At 49.3% G+C, this 18,813-nt stretch overlaps 1 protein-coding gene across 5 annotated transcripts in view; it reads left to right on the top strand.

Annotated features, from left to right (window-relative positions):
- LOC102035001 (collagen alpha-1(XXVII) chain) overlaps positions 1-18,813 on the top strand; it is a 146,847-nt gene that overhangs the window by 88,870 nt on the left and 39,164 nt on the right. For all 5 annotated transcript variants that reach the window (XR_004081746.1, XM_031057213.1, XM_031057210.1 and 2 more), the window contains 10 exons: positions 1,296-1,349; positions 2,117-2,170; positions 5,287-5,340; positions 12,603-12,656; positions 13,009-13,053; positions 13,171-13,215; positions 13,418-13,471; positions 14,184-14,237; positions 16,435-16,488; positions 18,255-18,308. Coding sequence is in view for 4 of the 5 variants with exons in the window: in XM_031057213.1 (XP_030913073.1) it covers positions 1,296-1,349; positions 2,117-2,170; positions 5,287-5,340; positions 12,603-12,656; positions 13,009-13,053; positions 13,171-13,215; positions 13,418-13,471; positions 14,184-14,237; positions 16,435-16,488; positions 18,255-18,308 (522 nt within the window). In the remaining variant the exon portion in view is untranslated. The remainder of the gene's footprint in view (positions 1-1,295; positions 1,350-2,116; positions 2,171-5,286; positions 5,341-12,602; positions 12,657-13,008; positions 13,054-13,170; positions 13,216-13,417; positions 13,472-14,183; positions 14,238-16,434; positions 16,489-18,254; positions 18,309-18,813) is intronic.

Below are 18,813 nucleotides of genomic sequence, written 5' to 3'. Positions count from 1 at the left end.
AACCAGGCCTCCAGTTGGCATAGTATCCTACAGCTTACTACGCTCTTGTGAGCTAAATGAAGTGGGAAATATGCTTTCATTAGACATAGCTGAGTCAGCAATCTCCATCCTGAGAGCTGCAAAAGTTAAGACTGAAGCCAGTAGAATCCAAAGATTATCAAAGAGAACAATACAGTTAATACACACTTAATAAAATCCATCCATTCAGGGAAAAAAAAATCCATACGTTGGTTTACAAGGGCCAGCTGGTGACAACACAAACTCTGGGGTTTGTTTTTAATAAGCTCCTTAGAGCCCAGAAAATATTTCCCCTTACACTTTTTGCTGTTGGAAGGTAGGTCAGATTTTGGGCATAAACTAATTGGCAGCATTTGCTAATTCCTCCTTCCTCATCCCCCTGAGCATACAAACCTAACACACCTAATTCCCAGTGCACCCCCGGGGCTGCAGGGAGACTACAGACAGTTGTGTGGGAATTGTCACCATCTCCCAAAGGAGTTGTTGATGTCCCATCACTAAAGCCACACCTTCATGTCCCCTCACATCAGCAGGTTGTGGTGGTGCTGGTGGGGCTTGACCCTCTTGTCTCCTACCTTTGGGTCAGGGACCTGTTCATGGAAAGAGAGATGGGCTGCATGAGGGGATAAGGAAGACTTTTGCAGTGAATAAGGGATGTTTTGGTACATTAAGTTCTTTAACTGCTTGTTTTAGAAGGGATCCTATCTTTAGGGTGGGCTGGGGAGTCATCCAGCTCCAAGCCCCTCATAAATCAGACCTCCAGGTCGTGGTTGCTGGAACTGTGGTCTCAGTAAGAGCAACAGGACAAAGAGTTACCCCAAAACATCCACAGTCTCCTCTGAAAGCACCAGGCAGCATCTCTGTTTTTTTCCAGCTGGATTCCTGCTCTCAGCAGGGCCTTGTGACAACAGACTTCAAATCCCTGGCTCTGACAATGCCAGCATGTGTAGGGATTGTGATACTGCAGAACAGCCATGTCCTGCCTTGGGTGGGCAGAGCTGGAGATTTCCTTGGGTTCAGCCCTAGCACTGTTTGGAATTGAAGGTGATGTGCCTGTTTCCTTCACACCTTGGTGCTTTTGATGGCAAGAGTAAAGTCCCCTCTCTTGGGATGTGGAGGATTAGTTAATTCCTACAATTCTTCCATTACTGAGATGGATGGAAAGAGAGTAATACTGGAAGCATTTCTGGTAGAAAGCTGATGGCACAGACATGAATTTGTGGATTTTTTTAGTTGTTTCATTGCTCTAGATCACTCTCCCTGTGTCTCTCTCCTAGGGTGACCGTGGCCCAGTGGGACCCCCAGGCCCTCCAGGAGTCAAGGGGTCGATGGTAAGGAGTAAGTCTGCATTCTCTCACTCTTGCTGCCACCTCTCTGTCTGTCCTAGCCACGGGTGCAGCTTCTCCTGTCTTTGACTTTCATGACAACAGCTGCAATTTCTTCCCCTGTCTGTGGGGATGGGAATGGGCATTTGAGTGGATATTGAGGTGCAGCCTCTCCCCAGCAGCTGAGTCCAGCAGTTTTCCCAGCAGTTTGAGGTGTGTTCTGTGGCTCCATCAGCTGAGGGCCTGCTCTGTCAAGTGGAGACGACCAGGAGCTGAAGGACTGCCTGTTCCCAACCATCCTGGCTCTAGAACAGACAGTGCCCACCAACAAGGATCTGTCCAAACTGACCAGGGCAGGTGGAAATGCTTGGGCAGCACAGTCACTGTGCCTTGCTGTGCTCTGCCTTTCAGGGGACTGCATTTAGGAATTTCACAGTGGGGACCTCAGCTGGATCTTGTCTTCTCTGACACTTGTTTCCTGTCTACCATAGTACAAGACCCAAAGACATATTTTTGTATTAATTCAGCCCATTCTCTTCTGGGCTGTTCAGAAAGTCTTGCTGCTGATATCGCTGGCTGGGTTGGAGCTGGGCTAGTGGCAGTCTGGCCATTTCCTTCTGCCCCTGAGCAATTTTACCCTGACAAATATCAGCTCTGCCTGACCTTGCCAGCAGCCAGCAATGCCATTTTTCCTGTCTTCCCACTGGGAGGAAGAAGGTCTGTGCAGATTGTGGACATTCACAGCAGGCATGTTCTTCTTCCTTCCCTTTTAGGGGCACCCTGGGATGCCAGGAGCAGTGGGTTTTCCTGGGATCCCTGGACCAACAGTAAGTAAAGGCTATCACCACCTTGTAACACCACATCCTGGGCATGCATGGGCTAAGTCCAGCAACTGTATTCCAGTTTATTTGAGTTTGATACAGACCAGAGATATGGGGAGAGGGATGGGACATGGGGAGGAGCAACATGGAAAGAGACACAAAAAAAGCACAGTGCTTAATTCAAAATTTTGTACTCCTAAGGAGGGATGCAAAAGTCACAATCCAGCCTCAATCTTTTGGCAGGACACAAGCTCCCTAGTTCAAGGTGTTCTGTGCTGGGAATGGTTGGCAGTGTGGTGATATGTGATATAGTGATGTATCACAGTGATTTATCACGGGGATTTATCACAGTGACCATGGCACGCAGTGTGACCGTCCTGCCTGGTCAAAGCCCCTGCTGGCACGAGAGGAGCAGCAGAGCAGCTCCCCCAGACAGACCCTCCATCTGCACAGGCTCATCTGGCACACTGCAGCTGTGGCTGGAGCATGCCATGGCCATGGAGGCAGATTTCAGCCTGGCTCCAGTTTCCCACAGATGTTCCTTAGATGTAGTTCGGGCTCTCCCAGCAGCACAAGAGCTGCTGGAGCCAACAAAAAGGCAGCCCTGGGTGGGTGCAGGGAATGGATTTTGCTCAGTCTGTGAATTCCCACAGTGCTGGTAACAGGGAGGAAGATCACAGCAGTGAAATGCCCAGGAAGTGCCAAAGGTGTGGCCTCCAAATCAGGGTCAGCTGTGCCACTGCCAGGAGCTCCAGGATGCTCTGGGTGCACTGGCTGCAGGCAGCTGCTGCCTGGGCACTGACTGTGCAGTAACAAGTGAGTGGAGGTGAGGAAAAGAGAAAATCTGAGCTCAAGCAGCACCTCAGGGTGACCCATCTCTGCCTGGAGAGCAGGGATGTGGCACCAGCCAGGTCCTTCCAATAAAAGCAGCACAATGCCACCCACAGCCCCCAGCACTGAGCTGCTCTGTGGCCCCTCATGGCAGCACTTGTTGACAGAAGCCTAGAGGCAGCTGCATATCTGTAGATGTCTCATTTTTAACAATTCCCATCATTAGCTGCCACATTATTTGGGGACAACTGGAGCTCTGGGCTCCCTCCTGCTCCAGGCCTGTGAGCACCCATGACCAGGGCAGTTTCTGTGCTGTGGCAGAGAGCTCCAGCCCTGAGCACCATCCCATGCACCGCTAAATGTACCTTCAAGTGAAGCCAAATTTTGTCTGTCTCCACTGGGGCATAACAATAGAAAGAGCTGAGGCATCAGATGCAGGTGGAGATACCAAAACCTCGCAGCAAAGCTCTGGGAGCGGAGGCTGTCCCCAGGTCCTTCTGCTTCCTTCAGTTCCCTCTTCTCCTCCAGGCAAATAACAAGTTCATCCAAGCAAAATGTTTGCTCCACAAATGCATTTTAAAAAGTCATAATTCAATAAGCCAAACTTCCCCACAGAGCCAGTAAATCAAATAATCTCCTAATATCAAATCCCCACTCATTAACTCCAGCTGTTTTTCCACCAAACATTCCTTACTTGCCTTTCAAGCCAGACCTGAGGCATGCAGTTGTTATTTGTCCTAAACTGTTAAAATCTTTGAATGAGCCTTAGCAGTGGTGGCTGATTAATTCAACAAAAGATGACTGGAAATGGGGAGCAAACTCAATGGTAGGAAACTTTGCCCTTGGTGTCAGCTTCCTGAAGCTTGTGAATTCCTTTTTCCTCTCCTTGCTCACCATTATGGTGCATCTCTTCTGTTTGTATACAGTTTTGGAAATAATGTGTATATATAGGAATATTAAAGGTCACTTATGTTCTCCTAAACAGTTCACTGGAATTCCAGCAGGGTATCTAGCTATTCCCTCAACGTTTGCCAGCACAATGAATGTCTCTGTCCTTGTACTTTCATAAGCTGTTTGGGATAGGCTGAGACTTCCAGAGGAGATTCCAAATACCAGCTAAGGATTTCATTTCAGTACATGGTTATCATAAAAATCTCTATAAAACAGGCCTCTGCCACATGCCCTGCCTGTGCCAGTCACCACTGTCCTCACTACCCCAGCTGAGATGTTCTGTGAGCACAAACACAGTTACAGTCAACTGCCTTTTCCATCCTGGGTGAGAACAGCTCAGCATTTGTATCCTGAACTTACATGCCGTGCACAAAAGCAAAATCCTCATAAATGGCAGTTGTAGGAGCAGTAGGAAGATCACTGTCCAATTCTGTTCTGATCTGTGGTGGAGTTTGCAGGGCTGACAGTTGGTAAAAGCTATTAACATGTAAACAGCCAAATTTGATGTGGAATATTTGAGAGCAAGGAGTGAATGTGTCATTTTGAGGTTTTCTTTTCTGACAGCAAAAAGGCACTAACTTTAATATCAGGTTAAAAAGCTGTGATACAAAATTTAGTACTGTTAAATAAATATATCCTTTATTATTTTTCACTCTGATAAATATTCTAGCAGGGAAAAAACCTGGCTTTCTGCATTTTCTGTATGCACCTTAATGAATCATGTGTGTACAAATCCAGATTAAAAGAAAACCTGAAATCCTTCTGTAACTGTAAGAACAGGATCATCCACAACACCAACAGTTCACATTAAATTAGTATCTAGCTGCCAATATCAATATTTATGCAGCATTAACAGGGCAACAGTTACTTAAAGATAAAATCAGTATTTGGCTGAAAAGATCAAACTTGGATACCCAAGATGAGGTGTCTGATTTTGTATTTGGACATCTAAAAACCAGATCCTGGTTATTATTATTATTATTTTTGAACAGATGCTGAGAAACAGCTGCTTTTAATAGATTCAGAGAGGATTCTGGATGTTCAACTTCACATCACACCACTGACACAGATAACAGCCTGCAGGTCATTAAGCATGCAAAACTCAGCCAGGGTCTTTGGCCTAAATGTTCACAATCCAAAGACAATCTGTCACACACACACACACACAAAAAAAAAAGCCATTTATAGGCAAGTAAAAATGGTGATGTTTTTTAGCAAGTGTTTAACGAACCAATCTGCTGGTCAAGGGTCTGCATCTGAGGCCCCTGCAGATCACATAGGGATGTAGGGTCCTACCAAAGCTGCTGCCTTCCTCATTTTGTGTCCTTTTCCCCTTGCAGGGTCCAGCAGGAGCTCGGGGTGCACCAGGGGTCCGAGGGATGAAGGGTCGCAGGGTAAGCACTGAGCTGTCATCCCTCTCCTCTTCCAGATACTGGAAAAATAATCTAAAATAATCTATTAAATCTGGTTTGGTCTGGGGGTGTGAAGATGAGCAGAAGTTGGGCAGCACCTCCACAAACACGTTTCTGCTGCACATAAAGGTCCTTGAACAAATCTTACCAGGAAAGTGCATGCAAAGGATGTGTAAGGGCAGAGGGGTGCCCAGAGTAGAGGTTATCATGGAAGTGGTCCAGACTGTCTTTTCCAGCTACCTGCCATGTCAAAACACAGTTTATGGATGCTTCTGGTGAGGATGATGAGGATTTAGTTGTCTGAAATTGTGGGAAAGGTAATGGTAGAAAAGCAGAAAAGATGCCTTTGATGCTGTGGGAGAAAAAGTAGCTGAGATATGAAATGCTGTGAAATAACCAGAGGCAGATGAAGGAGGAAATGTTATGTCATGACATAGAATTGAGAGACAAGTCTGACAGAAATAGAGCTGGGCTGTTCTACCCTTGTGTTCCCCTCCAGTCCCACAGGACTGACACCTCCCAGCAGGGCTCCACAGGCTTGTGAGGAAGGTGTGCCTTGCATTGTCAGTAGATCAAATTATAAACATGTTCTGTACCTTTCTAAGGGCTTTTCCAGCCCTGATTTGATGTGTACACACCTCACAGTACCACCCTGTGAGCACAGGTCACTCCTCATCCTCCTGGCAAGAGCAGCCCCAGCCTTGTGCTGGGTGCCAGTGCCTGGCACCCCTGGCAGTGCTGTGAGTTCACATTTCCCTCCATAAAGAGCTCACAGACACCCAGAGTCAGTTCCTGTGTGGCTCTCCCTGCTGTGTCTGGGTGACAGCTGTCAGGACAGTGACCTCCAGACCTGCCAAAGCTGCTTGTTTTCCTGCCTGTGACATCCAGCCCCCATCCCACTGAGCTCTTCAGTCTTTCCTCTCCAGTTGGATATTTATTGCAGCAGCATCCCTGCTTTGGGTTGTTTTTCCTTGTCCAGCTGCTTTACAAAGTATTAATAGCAAGCACACATGAGTTCTGCTGAAGGCCCCAACAACAACATATTTTGCATTTCTCCCTCCAAGGATCTGTTTCCATGTTTCATTTTCAAAAGCATACACTGGAGTAAACTATACATTTTACCTACTCCCACTCTCTGCTTCTCCTGCAACTTCTGCTTGGGGGATTCAGGACAGCCAACAATTTTGTGTTTCCCTATGCCAGAGTGAATGTTTTCTTCAAATAGCTGGGACTATTTCTGTGCTATTCTTCAAATAGCAAAAGAAAATGGAATAACCAGCTAGGAAGCTTTGTAACCACGGAGTTATGTACTCTGGAACTGCTCTAAACTTTAAAATCACATCTAGAAGGGTGCCAGTTACATCCAAGCTTGGCAGATGTTTATCAGGGTTCATCTTTTAAGGAAAAGCTCCCATTCCTCTGTGCTCCTTGGTGGGAAGGCCCATGGAGTTCCCTCCCCAGATCCCCTTGCAAAGGGAGTGTGGTTCCCCTGCGCTGCCCAGCAGGATTACCTGGGCAGTCTGGGACATCCATGATCATGTTGGATGAGAAACTGGAGGTGTTCCTTCATGGCAGGCTCTGAATGGATGGTGGAAAATACCCCAAGGTAAAACTGCAGCCCAGGGCTGAACAGGAAACACCTTCCGATGGATCCAGGCTGTGAATGTGAAGGCTCTGGGAGAGGTGGGTCCTCTCAGGGGATCAGGTGGTTCTGCCAGTGCCTTTAATGTTTGCAATGACAGAGAAGGAGTCCAGGAGCTGCCTCCTCCCAGCTGCCAGCCAGAGATCCATCCCTGCCCCTGAGCTTCTCCTTCCAGCAGGCAGGCACAGGCACTGCAGTATCTGGCTCTGGGGTTGTCCAAGGTTCCCTCACTTAAACCACCTTCAGCTTCTGACATCCATGCTGGCCTCAATTCCTCAGCCCACAAGGACAGCTGGATTCAGCTCCCAAGACAGGAGGTTGCCTGGTGTCAAACCCTCCAGGGAATTCCTGTGGAACATCAGCTGCCACCAGCACTGCCCATGCTCAGAATGGCACATCCTGCAGCAGAGACCTTCAGCTGCATGGCCTGGCTTTACACTTCCCCTCCAGATGTTCAGCCCAGCAGGTCCTGTGCCACTCCCTCCCTCTGGAGATGCCTCCACAGAGAGAGCCAGACCTCAAAGTGCATCCCAGCCCTGCAAACAGGAATGCAGCAGTGGCTGCTGTACCCTGACAGGCTGCAGTGCCTGCAGAAATCACCTCTGGATGTGCAGAGCATTGAGGCAGAAAGGAGGCAGTGCCTGGGGAAAAGGGAGCATTAAGGAGTTGGTCTTGCCCTAAGGACACCAGTATTGGGTAAAACTCTGCCTAAAGCTCTACCAGCAAGGACTGAGCCTCTGGATCTGCTGCTGGTGCTTCTGCTCTCAGCTCCCATCGCTGGGCTGGGCTCTGGTGGAGATCTGGTGCTGTTTGAGCACTGCAGTGATTTCATCCATGCAGAATTTGTGAGGCAGAGAGATGCACGTCTGAGATCCCCAGCAGGAAGGACAAACCTGGGCTTTGCTGTGGAATTCTACAGATTTCAGTGGATGTGATGTAGGGAAGTCAGTACTGTAAGAACCAGCAGATCTCCTGCCTGGAGGATTTCTGGTTCAAATCTGTCTCATTCACATTTTCCTTCTCTTCATACTCTTAGAAGATATTCCAGGCACACAGTATCCTATGTTTGCCTACTTGCTCCTGTGATTCCAGCTCTTGCTTTACTCAGGATGGGGAAATGATCCCCCAGCTGTAATTTCACCCATTACCCTCTGTCTATCCCAGCTTGCAGAAGGGATGTAATTCAATTCAGAGTGGAAACATGAATGCAGCCCCTGCCAGATGTTTGTGGATTCCATGAGCTCTGTTTGTGGATGCTTCATTAAAGTTATTCTGCTTTTGAAGGAAACATAAATAGCAAATATGGTTTTGATTGTTAGGAACAATGGAGATTTTTGGGGTCTGCATTTATGTTGTGATAGCTTTCACAGTGTCAAGATATGTATGTTGTAGAAAGAAAAGCTTTTTAGAAATTGTAACCTTCTTTTTAGTCCTGACAGAGCTATTGTTCCTTCACAAGTCTTTGTTTATTCCACCAAACTGATACTGAGCAATCTTCCTCAAATGTTATTTCCTTTCTAGTCTTCCCTAAGGAGAAGAAACTTGGACATGTGAGCCCAGGCTCATTTCCCTTCATCTGTACTCAGTGTAACACTTGGACATGTGCTTAACAACCAGCTAATGGCAGCTATGTACATGCTTAAACCTAATTATTTAGCCAAATCAGGGTTTAAATTTGGAGGCAGTTGGTCCAGCAAGCCCCTCACCCTATGTCATTTAAATCCTAAAGCACATTTCTGCTCCTCACAGCAGGAAAATGTGTGGTCTCCTAAGGATAATGTCATCAAATAGACTGGGAGTCTCTATGAAAGGCTGAATATCAACCAGAGCCATGATTTTGTAACCCACATTACAAAGCTGCACCTGAAATCCTGCTGTGCCTCACCCTGCCCTGTTCTCCTGGCCAGGGTGCCTGCCAATATTTCTAGAATTATATCCTCTCACTGCTGGGTTCTGGCTCAGGTGATACAGGGCAGCTTTTCAAATCCCAAAGCCCATTTCTCTTTTCCACTGTGCCATTCATCCATCCACTCCTGTAAATCCAAGACAAGGGGAGCACACCTGCACTCCAGGCCCTTTGCTGCTCCACGCCAGAGGGAAGGAATTGCTGCCTCTGCCACATGGACCCAGTCGTCTCCAGCATCAGCAACTGCAGGGATTTATAAATGCCAGGCATTTGTAAAGTGGTGTTATCTAAGCAAACCTGAAAATATTTGCCTTTCCAAGCCCAGCTGAGTTGTTGTTCATGGAGAAGTGGAGGGTATTGTTCTGCTTCCAGGGATCTTTCTGGTTGACTGAGAAAGCCTTAGAAGTGTTTGAGGAAAAGCTCTTTTCCAGATCCATGGCCAGGGATGTCTCCCTTTGGCTTCACTCAAGGCATCTGCTTGCTTTTTTGTTTGGCCAGGCTGTGATAGCAAAATATCAATATTTGGATAACTGGGTAAGGAAGGAGCTTTGGGTTTCTGGAAAGGAGCTACTGCCTGCAGCTTCATGCTGCTTTGGAGAGGCTGCTCACTGTCTGTCTGAGCTCTGAGAAGGTGTTTAACAGCAGGAAATGCAGCACTGCTCTGCAGAAACCCCTTGCTGAGTTCTGCAGGAGCATTGTCTGCCTCAGCAGCAGATATATCCCTATTGCCTCACCTGGCCTGGCAGAGCCTGGAGCTGGGCTCCCCTGCCTTCCTGTGTGAGATGTCACCTCCAGGCACTGTGGGAGCCCCTTGTTTAGCCTGGGGTTTCTGATAGCACTGCTGGGTGTGGCTCAGCACAGGGAAATGCTGGAATGCTGAAATGCTGTCCTGGCCTGCACTGAGGGTCTCAGGGGAGCCCAGGGGCTGTGCTCAGCCCTACCTGCAAGGCCAAGCTGCCAGGGCTGCAGGGGGAAGGCACCTTGAAGTCCTCTGAGGAGCCTTAAGGCTCTTGGCTTTGGGATGCTCCCTGGAGAGCTGCCAGCACCTCGCTCACTCATCTCCAGCCAGTGTTGTCAGTAAAAGAGAGTTTTAAAAATTTAACTAATTGACTAAATGTAACTTTTCCTGTCAGAGTGGATCAGGGGAAGCCTTTATCCCAGGTTTCAGGAGGCTGGAGAAGATGAAGTTGTCACATGCATTTGAGAATAGAGTGTCACTTTCTCCTTCTTCAGGTCAGATGCCAATGAGAGGTGCTGTGGTGGGATTAGGCAGGTGACTGCTGGGAAGGGAGATTGCCCTGGCAGATCCTGCCATGCTGCTGACAGGGCTCTGCTGGAAGAGATGAGGATCCTGTGAACACCTCCCCAGCCAGCCCTGGTGAGAGCCACAGCCACCACTGAGGGCACCCAACAAACCCCACCAGGCTCAGAGCAGCCCCTGCACTGGCAAAGGGCTGGACAGGGCAGGACAGGCTACAGAAGATGGGTCTGGAGGGCCCAGACTCATTCCAGTTTCCTTCCCAACTCTGACCTGGCTCATCACTGTAATTTCCATGTCCCTCTTGCTTCTGATCCCTGTTCCCTCTTCCAGGCCTGAGCTAAGGAATCTTTGCCCTCTGCACATTCTCCCTCTGCTTCACTGGCAGCTCACCACATCCTCTCAGACAGTAGAGATGTAATTGCACAAAATATCCAAGTGGCTGCTCAAAGAAGAGGGGAACAGTCTGTTTTCCAGGGAGGATGAGCATTTGCTTGTTGAGGGTGCTTTCCCAGAGTGCCAACATCACACCCATGCTGCCTCCTCCCTTCCCAGTGCAGGTCTGGGTGTTTGCTGGGTGTCCCATCACCCAGGCAGCTCCAAGATGCCTCCAGGCCCTGCTCTCCCACCACCCCACAGTAACAGGACTGTCTGACTCCAGCTGACAGTAGCCCAGCTTTTTAGTGACCTTCTGGTCTTCGTCATTGTGCTTTGAGGTTTACAGGGACATGGATTAATAAAACTTTTGGTCTTCACTGCTCTCTGATCTAGGGGCCAGCATCAGCCACAGCACTTGGGGTGCTGGGCTGGTGAGAGGTGCTGTGACATTTGTGCAGCACAGCCCCAGCTGTGAAACACCCCTTTGGTTGTGGGGGTCCCATCTGGGGCACAGCCCTCTGTCTGTCTGTCTGTCCTGGAGGCCACGCTGAGCGTTCTTCAGAGCTGTGCCATACTGGCAGTGCAATATAGGCTCTTGGTTATTCAGTCTCTGCTCCTCTGAGCAGCACAGGGCTTTGCCAAGCTCAGTAGGAGTTTTTGCATTATTTTATATTGACAATGTTTGTCTGCTGTAATAATTTGGCTGGGGTTCCTATACACTTCTGCTGTACACTGCTTTTCTTTGTGAGTCTCTCTCTTTGCCTGTCATCCTGGAGTTGCTTTTCTAACACACTGGCTCCCTAGCCCTGTTATTACTTTTGGCACTGGCTTTGCATCCCGATTAAGCACATTGGCTCCTGTTTTCCCTTTCTGCATTGGCCAGCTCTCAGAATTCCTCTTACCACTACGTCCTAGCACTGCTCTGTGCTTTTATTTATTATTTATACTGCAGTAGTGCCTAAGAGTCCTAACTGAGCTCATGAACCGATTATGAACATGATGTCTGTTCATAGAGTCTCTTCACACAGCCTTTTTTAAGTCTTTTATTTCCTTTCACTGTGGCTCTTTATTCTCTGTGTGTGTGACACACTGGTCTCTGGGGCTCAAATGGTGCAGAGGGTTGTGTGCTGAGCTTTCCTGAAAGATAGATGGTCTTTAAAGTCCCTTTCAACCCAAACTATTTTTTCTTTGATTCTCTGATCATATCCTTATCCTCTTCCCAGGGCTCTCCCCACTTGGAACCCTCTAAAAGAGCAAGGATGCACCTTCCTCAGTGATGCCCAAGCTGTACCATGAACTGTTTGATTTTAGCTACTCACACCTGCTCATTTGCAGCAGGGTGTGTGTCCCACACACCTCCCGAGGCCCCTGTGCCCACCTCACTCTCCCACAGCCAGGAACAGAGGCCAGGCATGGCACCAGACCCTCCCCACCTCCATATGCATGAGCACCTGCCTGGTCCTTAACAGCAGCCAGATCTTTAAATATCACCCAGCTGTAGCTGAGGGCTTGGAGTTCAGCTGCCAGCAAATACACCTTTCTCTTTGGGAGGAATTTGGGGCCCAATGTGAAGGTACTGGGGCTTGTGCACCTCTATACCACACTGTGACCATGTGACAGTGTGGTGTGGCAAGGGTTAAGGGCAAAGGTGTTGGAAAAGCAAGGTTTCTAGGAAGGAAAAGGTTTGCTGTCAATGAGGCTGGAACTGCAAGTTTGTCTGTGCGCTGCAAAACTGTTGTCATGTAACCATTGTCTGAAAATAAGCTTGTTCCTGGCCTGCTTTTCTCCTCTGGCTTGGGTTAGTGGTTGGTAGTTGGTTTAACAGGAATCAAAAGTGCTGTGTGCTGGTAACAGTGAGAAATGAGGCAACAAAACACAGAAAGAATCCTTTTAGTGCTGGGCTCTGAGCTGCTGTGCTCAACCCAAGCAGGTATAAATTGGCTAAGCCAGGATTGATCTCATGGACTGTTCTGGTGGCCAAGGCTAAAGTGACAGCTGGATTTTCCAGTGAGCCATATCCTCTGTGTCCTTATTTTTGCCTCTCTTTTGCCTCCTCCTAGGGTGCCAGAGGGCCTGATGGCCCCGTGGGCGAGCCAGGGCCGCGAGGCGTCAAGGTGAGTGCCAAGGCTGCTCCCAGCTCTGCTGAGAAATGCTCTGGGCAGGATCAAGGTCACATCCTCCTGCAGGAACGGGGATGTTCAATTGCTCCATGAGGATCAACGTGCAAGAATGAGTCTCTTGCAACCAGAGTGAAATCTATCCAGCATTGCTATTGGGGTCTTTGCCCACACTCCCAGCTGGTTGGGTGTTCCCTGGGGCATGATCTCAGGTATTTGGCTTCTCAAAAGCTGCAGGGAACTGGAAGGGATGATGCTTAAAAATGCAAGAGTAGATGGGCTGGGGCAGAAGAGCACCACCAACATCCAGTGCTCCTGCTGGATGTGTCTTTGTCTCTTTGTTTTGCAGGGCCGAGCAGGGGAGCCAGGCAGGGTGGGCCCAGATGGGCTGCAGGTATGTCCTCTGGGAGAGCCACAGCTGCCAGCCCTGGGGACAGCCACGTGTCCTCAGAGCACCACAGGTGTGTCAGCACATCCCCAGGTGATAACTGCTGTAACTGTGTGTTCACAGGGCAAGATGGGGGAGACTGGGGAGACTGGAGCACGCGGCTTCCCAGTAAGTGTCCATCCCTTCTGCTTCCTTTCACAACCTCAAGTCCTTGAGTCCTGGTCCAGGTGGAAGAATCTGGACCCTATCTTGCACTTGCAGGGCCACCTCTCCCCTCCTGTCACTGGAGCACTTTTGAGGTGCAATTTCTGCTGAGGAATTTGAATTGCTGCTGGGTTGGAGCTGACCCTGGTGTTTTTAATTTTTCTAGGGTGTCCCAGGACCTTCTGGACCTCCAGGAGCAAAAGGGGCTCCAGGAGACCCGGCAAGTGTCTTATCACTCTCTCTCCATCTGTCTTTCCTTGCACACAGACACTTCATTTCTTTGTCTGTCGCTTCCCACCACTTATCCCATTCCCAGCTTCTCTGTCCTTGCCAACTCCAGCGTGGTCAGAGATGGGAAAGACTTGGCTAGAGTCCTAGGAGCCAGAAGGAAAGACAAGGTCAGACCCCTGGAAAGCCAAAGGGAGCCATGGATCTACCAGGGAGAGTGTAGGATACAGCCTGGGGTGGATTTTGGAAGGGAAAGTAGGAAAGAAAAGCAAGGTTGGGTCTGGGACAGGGTCAGATGTAACAGGAGGAGTTGGAGTGTAGGTGGAGTGGAAGCAGGAGCAGGAGGGAGGCTGATGGTGTCAGAACTGAACCCACAGCTTTGGGGGAGTCACTGGGGACAGACAGACCCAAGGAGGGCCAGCAGTGCTGGACTGTGAAGGGAGAGAGCAAACCAGACACTTGCAGATTAGCCACTGCAGTTGTTTTAGATGGGAGCCAGGAAGGTCTTCTGAGCTCTTTGCCTGTTAAGGTGCCTCAGCACACCCACTGCTGGCCTCTCCACCCCTCTAGCCAAATCTTGCACAGTGAGAACTCCTCTGAGCTCTGGGAGGGAACTGGAGTTTCGCCTTGCAGACCATGGAAGTGATGGCCCTTCAGGAATGAAAACATTTGTGTGAAAAGAGCCTTGTGTCTCTATTTTGCAGGGTCCCCAAGGACCACAGGGGCCACCTGGGCCTTTGGGAGAAATGGGGCAGAAGGTAGGTCTGAGCTTTGCTGCTGTTGCTTTCCCCTTCCCTCAGGAGTGCAGGACTGAGGGAGGAGTGACCCTGCAGGGGAACTTCCCTCCACACCTTGCAAGGAAGGATTTCCCTGAAATCTGACAGTCAGCTTCCAAAACCAACAGTGAAAATCAGGAATTTGAGCGCCCTTTCCACCACAGTCCACAGACACCCAGCTGCTGGAGGTGCAGACCCATCTTCCCAACAGAAAATGCATTTCAAAGGTGGCCACGGCAGGGACCAACATTTTGCACCAACGGGCAGAGTCAGGGAGCCAATACAAGCACAATTCAGGCTGAGTGCCAGTCCTTCCCTCTCTGACACACACAGGTCTGCCCAGATGGCCAAGGCAGCCCCAGCAGGAAGTACAGCGACGCCTTTGCTGCTGACGGTGCTGCTGGGCTGGGGTTGCCATGAAGCACTGACACAAACACACCAAAACCGACCAGCAGCTGCCAAACACTGCTCCAGAGGAGTGCAGGGGATGCCTCCTTGGTTTCCCCCAACTCCCCTGCATTTTTGGCTTTATTTTACTCCTCTTAAAATAATACAGTCTTGGCTCTTTTATCCCGTGTGCCAGTGCCCCTTGCACAGCTCCTTTCTGTAGGTCCTGAGCTGTAGCACAGACGTGGAGGTGCCTTTGAATGCAGTCTATGCAAAGTGTGTGAGTCATGAAAGTTTCCATTCTCATGGCTGCTGGACTGGATGGAGTGAGCTCTCAGCATGGTAAACCACACTGGGGAGCTGGAAAGCTGCTGCTGAGCCACTCTGGATGCTGCCAACCAAGAAAGTACAGACCTTCATTCAAATCTGTAACTCTTCCAGGAGCCTTTCTCTGCACTGGCACCTCTGGAGAAACCAAAGCAGGATTTTTGCTTTCATTGGAGCTTGAATTTTCTCATTGCGTGACACGAGCGTTTGTTCACAAACCCAACACACACCCTGCTCCCTCCTCTGCTTGAATCCTTTTCAGCAAGCCAGGAACTGGCTTTATTCCCTGGGTAGCTCCCTTGACTATGTGCTCTTTTTTCCTTTATTCCCAACTGTAAAGAGAAGGGAGATTGTTGTCTGGAATGCAAATATCATAAGTAAATAAACCACTCAAATCCTTTAAAGAGAAGCTTTACTGTCCCATCTTTGGGCTGGTTTCACAGACTCTCATTCCCCACGCTTCTCAGAGGTAGGAGCAAATGTACAAGGATGAAAGCTCCCAACAGATCTTGGGACTAAAGATAGTGAATGACTGTGACCCCTCTGTCAGGGGCTGCACATGGAGCCGGACTCAATGAGAACAGTTTGCAAGGTCATTCTCACATCTTCCATCTTTCTATCTTAATTCCTATCTTTTTCCAGGTCAAGCACTCATTTTTGGCTCTTTGAGGGGTGCCAAACCCCTCTACCAGTGTCTGTGCCCACACGAGAGGGTGAAACTTTCTCTCAGCCCGTCCAGCCTGGGCTGTGGATTTCTGGTCTGAGCCCAGGTGTTGGCCTTTGAATATCTTCTGGCCCTGTACAGCCAGAGACAGCTGGCTGATGGATGTCAAGGCTAATCTGGCCAAAATTTGTGCTGGAGGGCTCAGTGTCACCTTGCTGCCCTCAGCTCCCTTTAGCAGCAGCACCATGGTGCCCCTGCCTCTCTGGGAAGGGGGGCAAAGGCTCAGCTGGAAGATGTGGGGCAGCTTTCCCCTCATCAGGAGGAGCCTGTTGGAGCTGAGGATGTGCTCACACAGGTGGGAATGGAGAGTGGAGCTGCAGAGAGCAAGAGCAAAAGCACAGCCAAACATTCCTGTGCCAGCCCAGCCTGCTGGACCCTTGCAAAGAGCTCCCAAACCCAATTCTGGACCTTTTCCCTTCCACCCCAGCTGGTTCCAGCGCTGCTCCCTGCTGGGGTTGCTAACCTTAGAGAGCAGAGGGACTGCAAGGAGCAGAGGAAGGTGCTTGGCAGAGGAGGCTGGGCAGAGGGGAGGTGTGAGAGCTGATCAGAGCCCTCCCAGGCACCAGGGGCCTCTTTGATGCTCTGGACCCCGGGCCAGCTCCAGGGAGGTAATTGCATTGCAACCAGGGCTTGGCTGTCCCAGGAGTGCTCTGCTAAAGGAGTTATGTCTTTGATCTTGCTTTCTGCTTTGTTACAATGGGTTTTTTCATTATCTTGTTGGGGTTTTTTTTTTGTTCCCAGGGACCGCCAGGCTCAATGGGACAACCTGGTCTTGCAGGTGAACCTGGCATGAAGGTAAGAAAAACCCTGAGTGTGGTTTCTCTGTCAAACTGGGGAGATAAATGGTAACTTCTGTTCCTGAAAGACTGAGTGACATTGCAGGTTTACCCTCCAGCAGCCAAAGCAGATAGATAGTGCATTCCATAAAAGATAAAGTTTAAAAAACCTAAAACTGGGTTAATTTTAGCCATTTTTACAAATTCCTCAGCCCCATCCTGAGGGAGAGGCTGTCAATGCCCCATCCCAGGGATCTTGTGCCTCAAGAGCTGTGAAGGGCCTGGGAAATGAAGCTCTTTGGATCTTTGCAAAATGAAGATCTTTGGATCTTTGCAGATCCAAAATCTCAATGGAGAGAGGAGTCCTTGAGACTCAGAGGTCCAGGCAGCCTCTAATTCAAAACCAGAAGGGTCTTAGGAAGGTCTCAGACTTAAAAATACCCTCAGACAAGGTCTTGCCACAGTTTCCAAGGCTCCGCTCTCTGGGGACTGAGCTCCTCTGGTTAAGGGGGAAGGGTGCCCTGCTGCAGACCATGAATGCACCTTCTTGTCCACATAAAAGCCATCTCTTTGTTTGAGTAAAATCCCAATGCTGGGCTGCTCAGAGAGGGTTTTATTTCATCCTAACCCACTCGCTCTGAGCATTTGCTCGTGTGAGCAGAGCTTTTGAACAAACTCTATGTGGGGATTAAATGCAATTTCCTCTGTGCTGCTCTTCCCTCCCACCCCCCTGCCCATCCCTTGCCATGTTTTCCTTGGCAAACCTTCTGACACTTCACTGGAGCTACTGTGCCTTTGGCATCCTGACACTGCAGGAGTGTTTCAGCTCCAGTGCTCCTGGCTGGCCCTCCTTGGAGCAGGACATGATGATTTGCACAGACACCCCCTGACCTGCTGGCCTCGCTGGGAAGTTGCTCCTCTCCAAGCTGGAAGGAGCTGGACCAAGACTGGTCTGTGCAGAGCAGTTTGCCGGGGGATGAGGTTCATGGATATCTCAAACTTTTTTCCCTTGAGTTTATGGATATTATGGTTATGGAATTTATGGTTATTATGGTTATGGAATTTACAGATATTGTGGTTATGGAATTTACAGATATTGTGGTTATGGAATTTATGGTTATCATGGTTATGGAATTTATGGCTTTTATGGATATCTCAAACCTTTTTCCCTTGAGTTTATGGTTATTATGGTAATGGAATTTATGGTTTATGGATATCTCAAACTTTTTCCCTTGAATGTTCTGCATTTCCTGAGCTCTCCTCCATGCAGAGCAGGTGGCTTGGATGGGCACACCTGGGACAGAGCTGCCCCATGGCCATCCTACCCCAGTGCCACATTGGCAAGATCCACTTGTTTGCCAGCTCCTTCTGTTCACTCATGTAACTGCTATCAAAGATTCTGGTTCTTCTGGAACTGGGTCTAAAAGAGCTGTTGGGTTTTTTCCTCCCTCACTCTGGCCATGTCTGCCACCACACCACATTGCACCCACCCTGCTGCTTGTCTGTGAAGGACCATGCCAAAAATTCCTTCTGGATCTGCAGCTTCAAGCAGCTCAGACCCTGTCCTGTCCACGTTTGCATCATTGAAACAGAGCCTGTGAGATGTGTCCTTCTTTGCTGCCCCTGTGCTGGGCCTTTGAGCCCCCTTTGAAACCTCAGCTGAAGGTGTTTGTGTGGGAGAATGAAAGAAATAGACAAAATTAGGAGTGCAGTGGGAAGTACTTCACGCTCCCTCGGTGTCAGTAAAAACAGCTTGTGTCCCTGTCTGTGCTTCCTTCCTTTTAGGGTGATCCTGGCCAGCTGGGGATCCCTGGAGAGCAAGGTCTCATTGGCCAAAGAGTGAGTATGGCCACCACCTCCTGTGCCTCATCATTTCCTGGCCACCTCCTGTGCCTCATCAGCTCCCCAGAGGTTCTGCCCTTGCTGTCCCACAGCCTGGACAGGCTGACCCTGTTCTCTGCACCCCAGCCCGTCGGAACCCAGGGAATTCCTCTGGCTGCCCTGGAGGGCTCCAGCCCCTGCCCAGGGGGCTCAGAGACCTTGGCACACAGCACAAGACCCCTGTGCCTTTGATCTTGACCCATGGAAAAAATTACCAACCTTATATGAGGATTTACAAACCATGAAAGTTTAAGTAGAATGATAGTGAATTCATCACAGGGTGAAAAATAGATTTTTGAGGTTTTTAGAATGGGGCTCTGGGTCCCAAGATGGAGAAATTTGGGCATGCCTTGTCCTTCTTCCTTCTTCCTAGCCTCCATCTTCTGGGTGATGTTGGCATTTTTAGATTGGTTTAGAGTAGAAGCTCACTGTCTAACATAGGTGATGGGTATTGGGAAGTTAT

This window comes from Geospiza fortis, unplaced genomic scaffold (assembly GCF_000277835.1).
Source record: "Geospiza fortis unplaced genomic scaffold, GeoFor_1.0 scaffold27, whole genome shotgun sequence".
NCBI lineage: Eukaryota > Metazoa > Chordata > Aves > Passeriformes > Thraupidae > Geospiza > Geospiza fortis.
Note: the sequence above shows the minus strand (reverse complement) of the source record. Positions and strands in the feature narration are given on the sequence as shown.